At 31.1% G+C, this 11,198-nt stretch overlaps 1 protein-coding gene across 2 annotated transcripts; it reads left to right on the top strand.

The window, feature by feature from the left end:
* The first annotated feature begins 270 nt into the window (after nt 1-270).
* Fln (flightin) lies at nt 271-10,967 on the top strand. 2 transcript variants are annotated; one of them, XM_076391766.1, is made up of 3 exons: nt 271-351; nt 6,737-6,978; nt 10,641-10,967. In XM_076391766.1, exons 2-3 carry the CDS (start codon nt 6,767-6,769, stop codon nt 10,882-10,884), a joined length of 456 nt encoding a protein of 151 aa, XP_076247881.1. In that variant the 5' UTR covers nt 271-351; nt 6,737-6,766; the 3' UTR covers nt 10,885-10,967. The 2 variants fall into 2 exon arrangements, with proteins under 2 accessions (XP_076247881.1, XP_076247880.1); XM_076391765.1 differs by having other exon boundaries at nt 331-407.
* Nucleotides 10,968-11,198: the final 231 nt, after the last annotated feature.

The raw sequence follows: 11,198 nt of genomic DNA, 5'->3' as shown, positions 1-11,198 counted from the left end.
ATTTCTGCATTCATACGTAACCACCATATTCAATGGTCTATCTTTTCTTGCTTAACCCGTAATGCTTGTATTAGTTCGAGATTCAGATACATCAATTAGCACGAGGACGTGTGTCGTTCCACTCGAAATTGCAATTGGCCAATGAATTCACATGTGCATCGAGAGTTACTTCTTGCTCTGTGTGGTAACAATAATTACAATCGTTAGCTGCCAACTCTCCCCTCCTCTTTAAGCTATTTCTTTCTTATCCTTTCTGCGGGGAGGGATGTTGTTTTACTTAAGAAGATGACCGGAGGGAAGGCAAGGAAAATCATATAAGCGAAAATAAAAGCGAAACAAAGCACGAGCCACGTGAGTATTTTTTTCAGTCTGAAGAGGTGCTTAGAGGAGTAACCATCGTATTACAGGTATCCATATTGTCTTCCGAAACGTTAACGAATATTAAAAAATAATTCGACTAGTGCGGTTTCAAATACACCAGTGATTGTTTTATAAATTGCCAGTTCAAAGTGCTTGAAAATAAGTTCTGAGTGAATACATTATTGTGATCGTGTCACAGTGACGGGACAACTTTCGTTTAATATTCAACCGAATAAATAATGTATTTATTAATGTTTCATATTGTGCAGTTTGAGGATTAAAATCATAAATCGTAACGCTTTAGAACTTCACATTAATAATGAATTCAATCGATAATGTAAATATAAACAGACGTGTAGTAGTCGGGATATGATTGTACGTTTAACAATAATGAAACGTTTAAACAAGGCTAATGAACTTCAAACTGAATTTTAGAAAAAATTTATTTTCTTTAAATAAAAATCGAAGTCGCAACGTTAGCTTTGTTTTTCCATTATACAAATAATCTATATAGACACGAGGCGGAGAAATGGCATGCGAATGGATTAATTAAATGGAACTCAAATTCAATAATCAAACATTCCTAATGTATTTATAATCTTTGGTTGCTAGAATTATTTTGTTACCTTTTTGGCACACACATTATTTAACTGCTTATATTTTAAAATTAATTGCAGTGATTAGTAAAATAATTAATTACTACAAATACTATTTGATGTCACAATCAGTTTGTTGTGTCTTAATGTGACCTGCTTCTCTTTGTTAAATATATCTCATTAGCTAAATATATCGATTGAGAATACTAACGGTACAGTACTAGATCTACTTAAACGGAAGCAAATGTAAAAGTAGATCGTGTTAAATTAATGTAAAAATCATGGAACAGCATGAATATTATACTTAAATCCATTAGTCATTAGTTATTTGGATAAAGTTGTGTTCTTTGTGAAATTATTCATAGAAATGGATAATATTCACAAATATAGATGGTTAGACAAAAAGGTGGGAAAATAAAAATAGCAAAGCAATAACAATGAAAATAATGACTATAATAACAGTATTAAATGAAATAAGATGAAAAATACAATAGTGAATACTACATGAATATCTGATTTGAAATAAAGTATTCCATAGTATATGTTTAAAAGAAGTAAAGCTAGCCTTAAAAAAGTTCAATTTCATTTTAATATTTTTATAAAGGCGAACGATATTCTTGATTTTTATAAAATGTCAAATTTTTCTTAAATTGTAAAGTTGGTGTACATGACATTGCATATTTTTAAACAAAACTTCAAATACATCAATTTATTCAAAACATCCGTGTATGTAGTGAAATTAAATTTTATGTGATTTTATGCACCAGCCCCACCAATTAATTAATTCTATTACTCCATATTTATAAAAACAACCATTTCTAGAATTAAAAAAATCTACAAATATTACCTTTACAGTTCATTTATTTTGATACAATTTATTCATTGCAAGATTATTTACGTGTTTCACAAAATAATAATCAGTAAGTGTATTTATTATATATTTACGAAATTTACATATTAACGAAACTGCATATGTCAATTTATGAAATTTTTTATATGGTTGATTTTAATGTTGGTATTCCCAATCGCTGAAGTTCTGCGTGTTGCTTGACTCGTGCAAAACACACTTATCCATTTTCTTCACTTCTCTATTTGAATGAACAATAATAAGCAATGAAACATGGCAGAATGCTTCATTACAATTTAAAGTGTAGTATTTTTTACCGTTTGCATTTGATGTGAATAATTTTTTATAATCACTCTTAATAAACTCTCTGCCTAAATTTGCAATTATTTAATAGAAAATCGTCAGTCTTGAATTTTAGAAATCACCACTCGACAAAATAGATTTATATTTTCAGGAACTTTAACGCTATTTTTCATGCAAAAAAATACTCAAATATCTCGATTGTGTTTCATATTAACTCTTTGTCAGCAATTTGGGTATTTCAAGGGACAGGCCTTGTTATACTCCGTAAAAATTGAAAAGAATGCTAGATATATTGAATAGTAACACAGAATTGTTGTAGATTTTTTATAAGCTTAGAACATGAAAAGCAATCTTTGATGCACATAAACGATCTAGGTTGCTATCAGTGTATACTAAAAAAGTTATTGCTGACGCAGTGTTGGATTCCCGTATGAGTAACACCATAGACCGATTATACTATACAATACAATATATGTTCGACAACGTTTCTATTTACAACACCAGTTACAACTAAATAGTTTGATCTGAGAATTAGAGTATAATATAGTAGAATTTAGTATAGTGTCTCAGAATTTCTAAGAATTTCTTATATAAATTACTGAGTATAGTGGAGAGAGGATGACGAGAGTCTTTAGATGACTATGAGTAAGCTTGAGCAATTTGTACTTTCATATAGAAAGTTAAAACAGGAGTGATTAGGAGTGCTGATCGATGACGTAGGGTTAACAGAAGGTTGGTCATGCAACAGCAGGTCTAAATAATAAGAACATAATAACATCAAAAATTTTGTTGAATGTCTCTTTTTCTAAACGAGTTTATAAAAATGGACGGTCGGGTCGTATTTAATGCATGGTATCAAAATTTAGATTTTAAATACACATTTCATATGCTGCAAACTTAATAATTGAAAAAGATATAAGAATGATGACAATCATATTCTAAATCATAGTAGTGCTCTAATCGTTTTAATACTTCGTACCTATACGATATGTTTTGATATGAATTAGAGAAAGTTAAAGGAGTGATTCTAAATAGCAAAATAAGACGAAAATCGAAGATAACGAAATTGTAGTTAAGTCTTCAGTTGTTAATTATAGGTTTTTAAAGAAAGCAATTACTATTGTAGATATTAACATAAAACGATCTACAAACGCTGACATATGCTGCATTGTTTATGTCATTAAGTCGCTCATACGACGTGACGCTGAAACATTATCCCGGGTGCACACTGCAACGAACTTAAATGTAAACCTAGCAGAAGAACAGATGTGAAAAGGTACGAAAGTACCAGTACGAAACACAGCGGCGACTCAAGTCAATCGCTTTTTAAGGTTTGCGGGGTAATTTTCGGCAGCATTCGTCTGGCGAAATTAGGCGATCCGCATTCCCTCCATGTGGGGGACTGCTCTAAAGCTGACGTTCCTTTCCGACCACCCGCTGGCAAGGTACTCCATGAAGGATAATATGCGTAACGTAAATATATAAGTATTTATTCGAGTAATATAAATTTTGTATACTTGTTATTTTACTTTAATGAATGTATGTCCAACGAATTGATGAGCTTTTCCTGATAAAAATGAAACCAAACACGACGAGATTCGGACAGTTTAGAGTCCTGCTTATAATATATTACAATTTTATTATATTAACAGTACTTTTATATTAATTAATAATAGATTTTCTTCAAGTGGGAAAGTATAATTAGAAGAAGGCAATTTTTGGTTTTATTGAAGGAAACTAAATTATTTTTTGAATATTTTAAGCTTATCCCTTATATATTTTATGAACGATCTTCAATTGTTGGCATGTACAATTATTTACTGACTACTAAGATTATTTTAACAAATATCCTACCGGGGAGTAACACGATAAACATAAATTACACAACAAAAGGGACATGTGATACAGTATTCATATTCAATCGCAAATTGTTATTTTAACGTTATACGTTTAATTTAGTTAATTTTAAAATATTTTTATAACGCATTTGCTAAATTATATATTGCTAAAATTAAAATATTATAAATACAAAGTAATTACTAGTATTTTTGTAATCTATAATTAGTAATTACTATACTATTTAACTTAACGATCAGCTTAAAATCTTCCCTGTTTGAATAAAAGCAGAAATTGCTTTTATTATTATTTTTATTGTTTTCAATTGAACATTCTCTCTTGAAGAAATTCTGTTACTAACTACTATTGTTAATAGAATTATAAAACATTATAAGGGACTTTAAATTGTCTAAATTACATCGTGTTTGGTTTCATTTTTATCAAGACAATCTCGCAAATATTTTAGAAATACTTTAATCTAGAGACGGTGACAAATGTGCAAATTTCATTTGTGGTTGTCACATATATTGTCTTGTTGGAGTACCTGTTGGCGGAGGGGTCGCAAAAGGTCGATCGGTCCCATTGTTGTATCCCATTCTTCGAGATTTGTGCGAACCGTTCACACGTTTCCACTGGTGGTAGATAGGGCGAACGATTTATGCGAACCTTGTCAACCAACACTTAGCATGACCATATGGACTGTTTTATGCCTATTAGTAGAGGTAGTTTATTGACGAACGTGTTTTCGGGCATCCGCGCTAAAGTGAGCTACTGTCCGAGACTAGCTTTTAGAACACCGTATGAATGGTTCCCTAATTAAGTTCCCTAAAGATTTCCTTTTACAACTTTTTTAGTGCCAATCAACAAAGTTGCTAGTGAATCTTGCAATTAAGAAATGAAGGCTTAAATACAATTCCGTTATTTTTGATTTTCGTCTTATTCTGTTATTTAATACTTTACCGAAGAATCTGTATACTGACTTTATAACAAAAACACACAAGGAGCATGAATATCGAATACAGAGTTCCAAAATTTGGAAACCAGAAACGGGAACAAATTAATAATTTGAATATTACAAGAGTTTAATTTTAAAAACTTTAAATATCCAAAAGTTGGGACGCTCAAAATTGACAAAAATTTGAGAAATTAACAATTTCTATTTAAAAACAATTCAAAAACAGCGTGTTCTGATGTAGTTTCACTCGATTTCAAAGGGCTAATGTATCTGTCCGATACTAAATCTCAAAAATACAAAAACTGTTTCCTTTCTTACACTGTTTAATGCAGAATTTTATCCCTTGAGTCCAACTACACAGTTGTGGATAAATCTTAATAGCGTTAGGAAACATCAAAGTCTGACACCTTTTCAGTAACATTCAAGTGATAGAATAAATTTTTCCATAACTTTTTACAATGCGATATTCATTTAGAAAATTGGAAAAAGGTATTCATCGGTCACACATTTTCTTAACGTACGAAATTCCTGAAAAACTGTTTGCAAAATTAAAATCATTTTTGAAAAATGCGATATTTTATATATCTCGGGGATTAGAATGTATTGAATTAGATATACAGCATGTGCCACGAAATCCTGGACAGTCGATTATTTGGTAACCTATTAAAGATACAAAAAAAGTTTTTATATGAAATTGAATGGCAAGAGGGGGCTGATATATTGGCCGTAACAATTTTTTTGTATCATTATTGTTTACAGAGATATGAAAGTTAAGTTTGGTTTTTTAAATGGGATTATATATTTTTTGTTTGATCAATAGATAGTGCATTTCAAAACGAATTCAGCAAACATTAATGTATACACTTTTTTTCAAATAGTTTTTAAGATATTACGCGTAAAAGTTTACTAATTTTCGGTACAAGAAAATCTGCGAGACCAGGAAGCACAGTAGGAGGTCTCGACTCTCGACCACACTTACAATGCTACGGGTTAACCCGTGCTTCTTGAAACCGATACGAAGAGACTGGGGTAGGAACAGCAGGCCTAAATTCTACACAATAGTTTTTTTCACAACCCTTTACCTTTACGGCATGCAGAAAAATATCGCCCATTTTTAGTAAAAAAATAAAGCTAATGGATAAAGCTAAAGCGTTGCTCGTACTTTGAAGTAATTAACAAATTGGCAATACATTTGAATGGAAAATACTTATGATGGCAAGATATTATGTACTACAAGAATTTAATATTAGAATTTGAATTTAAATTCATACAAAAGGGGTAGAGAAACTTTTTCAGATGTGAATGGTATTACTACGGTGTATACAAAATTATTGTGTAGAATTTAGGACTGCCGTTCCTACCCCAGTCTCTTCGTATCAGTTTCAAGAGGCACGGTACGGTTTAACCCGAGCATTTGAAGTGTGGTCGAGAGTCGAGACTTCCTACTGTGCTTCCTGGTCTCGCAGATTTTCTTGTACCAAAAATCAGTAAACTTTTACGCGTAATATCTTAAAAACTGTTTGAAAAAAGGTGTATACATTAATGTTTGCTGAATTCGTATTGAAACGTATTATCTATTGATCAAACAAAAAATATATAATCCCATTTAAAAAACCAAACTTAACTTTCATATCTCTGTAAACAATAATGATAAAAAAAAATTGTTACGGCCAATAAATCAGCCCCCTTTTGCCATTCAATTTTACATAAAAACTTTTTTTGTATCTTTAATAGGTTACCAAATAATCGACTGTCCAGGATTTCGTGGGACATACTGTATGTGTCATAGTTCCACAGCTTATGTACAAAAATACTAACAGTAATTTGTATATGTTACAGATCAAGTTAGTGTTGAATACATAAGTCAATATGTGGGATGATGAGCCAGCACCATGGGATATGGAAGAAACCCCAGCAGAAGAACAACCTGCTGAAGAAGGGGCAGCACCAGCAGGCGACGGTGGTGAAGCAGCACCGGCAGAAAAACCAAAAATAAAATTAGAAAAGATTGAACCACCTCATTATAACACTCACTGGGTTCGTCCTCTCTTTCTTAATTACGACTATCTCTACGAGTACAGGTAAGAGTTTGCTAACGGAGAATCTCATAAAAATTAATAGAGGATGTTCCACATTACTTACTATTAAAGACTTGTGTTTTAAATATTCGAAAATCTGAAGATTTGAAAATTAAAATCGTCTATGCTTTAAAGATTTAAATCTTCAAATATTTGAAAGTTCAAAACTTGAAAATTTAAAACATTAAAGATTTATATTTTAAGTATACGAAAATTGGAAGAGTTAAAAGTTTAATTGTATAATGCTTGGAATGCTTAAAGCATGTGTACTACAACTGAACTGATTTTAGACGATTGGTAATGGAATTTATCCCCGTATAATTTGCAAAAACTCATATTAGTAAAACTAAAATCAGATTTCTTGAAATAGCTAAATAAGAAATTTAGATATGAGAACTTTTATTTTATTTCTCGTATAAAAATTTTATTATTTTTTTACTTATTAAAATATAAAAGTGTAAAAATGCACTTGAGAATATGTATCTCGGCCCCATATGTTCGAAGTGGACCCAACAAGAAGGTGAAATTTTAAGAATGAGTCAGGATGGGTGACCAAACGACACTCGCCGATTAACTAAGGAAAATATTTATTATAACAAACATGATGGTCATGGTTAACTAGGGTTGCCACATTACAAGCAAAAAGTTTTTAGCTTACCTCAAGGCGTAATTTAGGTGGATGCGGTGACGGCGACGACGACGAAAGGGCCGCAAAATGTTATTTTTTGCTATATTTTCTCTTTGCCACAGTATTTATTGCTAAATAGTTTTGTATAAATTAAAATCAAAATCTTAGTTACTTAAACAGGTAAATATTTATTAGTTTGAACTTAGAAACTAATTGTCATTTGTTTCTTTCCGAATTTTTAATTTCTTTTAAAGCCATAAAGGTTCGAACTTTCAACTTAATAACCTGCTTTAGTGTAAAAATTCCGACACAGTTGGTTGAATTCTGACCAGGTGGCAACCCTACGTTCAACACGATACTGCCATAGATTGCCTTTGAATAAAAAAGAAAAAAATACTACCGTAGATCAGCACGTATTTGCTGATCATGGTAGTTGTTACACATGACGTCTGTCTCTAATATGTCGGGTCGAAATACGCATTTTTATATAAGTTCATACTATAATTTATTTTACGTGATTAATAGATATTAGTAAAAATTAATGGTCCAAAGTAATAAAAAACAATTTCTATCATCAATAATTGGTATTCGTAACCAAAAACAATTCCCATTATGGATAATGGTTATCGCTAACTAAAAAAATCATTTTAACGATGATATTAGTTTTTACACTAGAACTTTGTAAACGTAAGTTGCAGCTGTAAAAGTAAGACTATAAGACAGAGGGATGCAGCGCGGTACAGTTTCTTTTTTGTAATTAGCGAAGAACTATACGACACCACATATAAGCGTACTGACTTCATTGCATTTCTACTATTGCGTTTTTTGCTGTTTACAAAAAGACTGTACTACACTGCACAACTCTGAGCTCAATGTGTGCCTAATCTAAATAATTATAAACGCCTCCAAGATATGTATACTGTCAGTCATCCCATTGGCATCCCATTGTAGAGTTTGTACATTAAACGAAATATATTGACGTTCTGCTACGTTACTTTCTACGGTTTTCGTGCAGGCTTGAGGTCTTCACTTCATCGTATATGTATCTGTAAAACCATTTGTTCAACGCCTAAAACATGTTACTTTAATCCTCTACCAATTTTAAGAACGGTGTTATATCTTGGAGGCTTCTGTACATTTTTGGGTATCACTACCTCCACTGTTTCGTCTACTTTGAATATACTATCGGTTACATAAATATTCGAACATCTTACAAAGACGAAATAAAACAATTAAAATAATAATTTTTTATAAAATTTTATTATTTTGTTGGATACTTCTGTTATTTAATAAATAGTTTTAAGCAGTTTGGAATTAATTATACTTCGTTCATTAATTATAAACGTTTAAGGAAAGCAATGACTGAAATGCAAAGATTAATGAAAGTGTTTGAATGCTTATATTCACAATGTTTAACGTATGTGACGTGTATAGGCATATGTTAAACTGAAATACTCAAAATATTTAGGAACTTATATTTATCGAACTATTAAGCCATGTACTTTTAACTCTGTATTTGTTCTTTTCTACATGTAATTTCGAACATCCTATCTGAAAACATTATATTTAGATTCATCCTTGTTGACATAATTTTTTTAATAATTTTTAACATCAAAACAAGAAGAAAATAACGAAATTGCGGTTGAATACCACAATGCCGAGTATTATATCTTTCGTACTGTCAATTTACTTTACTTTTTATTTTTTGTTAAATGATTATAATAAATTAAAGTGAAAAGGTTATTTCACTAAACAATTATTAAAAAGTAGTATATACTTCGAACATAATTGTTTTCATGATAATTCTTATAGGCTTTGTTGTACATACAATAACACTTATAAAAGAAACTGAATAAAAATTAAGACGAGAAATTTTAGTTATTATATCGAAGGATCGCCTCACCGATTTTGATAACATTGAAATATATTATCAAAGGCATTACTTTGAGTAACTTTTTTTTATATATGTTACTACCGCTCGGCTTTAGTTTCCGAAATATTCGTAAAAAACTATCAGTACTGTCATATTTAAATCCGCTTATACGTATACGTCTGTAGCATCGGACGCGTGACCCCATGGCCGCTGCTTATCTACTTCTACAGGATGTTTCCAAACATGTGAATTATTTTTGGAAGGTATATTCTAGACACGATGATAATGAAAAAAATTCCTTTGCGACTATGTAAGGAAATGCTTAATTTTTTAGGTATGATCTATTTTATATTGCATACGGTGTGATACTTTCCTCAAGACTTATGACTGTGTGCCACTCATTTAAGGGGTCGAAATATTCCTGCGCCAAGTAGGACCTTAAAGAGGATAGCACATTTTGCAGCATTTCACATAATATAAAATAGCATGTAACTAAAGAACTATGCATTTTCAGACATATGTACACTTGAACTTCTTTCAGCGTCTTTATATCTAGAACTCATCTGCGAAAAATATCTCACGTTTTTCTTATTTTTTACGGAATTTCAGCCAACATTTTACACAACGCAAAATAATATATAACTAAAAAACTAAGCGTTTCCGAACATATGTTCATGAACTTTTTTCATTGCCTAGGCATGTAGAATCTATGCTCCAAGAATGTTCCACATGTTTGAAAACACCTTGTGTAAAGATATCACGATAAATATACTATAAAACGATCGTAAGTTAAAACTAGGGACGGCACAGGGGCAAGAGGGGCACATGCGATGCTACAGGTACAGATTAGTAGATGTAGCCAATTCGATCAATAGCAAAAATGCATGTGATCCTACACCAAAATCCGACCAATCAGACCCACATTCCTTCCAGGTTTCGATTTATAATCGTTGTATAGTATATTTCTCTACTATATTAATTTTTGAATGCAACTGTAATGACCCTACTGCGTAATCTCAAAATATTGACACCATACCAAGCAAGAGTTAAATTGAAAAATATATTTGTATTTTGTATGCTCGTTAAATTTCTTATGATGTGAAATACATTGATGATATTGCTCGTAAATATAATTGTCATTAATCAGTTTTCTCTTTTGTTTAGGAAAAATTACTACGATGATGTCATTGATTATCTAAACCAAAGACAAAGAGGCATATTCCGTGAACCACCTAGAGCTCAAGAATGGGCTGAACGTGCAATGAGAACGTATGACCAGAAGAATCTCGACAAGAGCATCAAGCGATCTGCGAATATGAAGGAGATTATAAATATGAGACACGAACCTAGATATTACAGTTATCATACTCGAGCATACTACAGCTTAAAATATCAGAAGATTTTGTGAGATCATTCTCTGATAATAAATAATGTACCATTCAACGTTAAAAAAATTACTGTTTGCGAAATAAATATAAATTTCATTACGTACTTATTCATTTTACAGCATTAAACGAATATTTTATGTTCTTCTACATGTACAAACTCTCGTTTACCTATAATTTTGCAATATACTTATACTTTTTGTAACACAACATTTAAAGGTTTTACATCATGGTGAAGTAATTAAATGAAGTTCTAGGTGTAATGAGATTTCGAGGTAGTCTTGCAAAATGTAAAATAATTTATGTTTAAAAAATGATGAAACATACATATTCCTTT

The sequence above is a fragment of the Calliopsis andreniformis genome, unplaced genomic scaffold, assembly GCF_051401765.1.
Source record: "Calliopsis andreniformis isolate RMS-2024a unplaced genomic scaffold, iyCalAndr_principal scaffold0048, whole genome shotgun sequence".
NCBI lineage: Eukaryota > Metazoa > Arthropoda > Insecta > Hymenoptera > Andrenidae > Calliopsis > Calliopsis andreniformis.
Note: the sequence above shows the minus strand (reverse complement) of the source record. Positions and strands in the feature narration are given on the sequence as shown.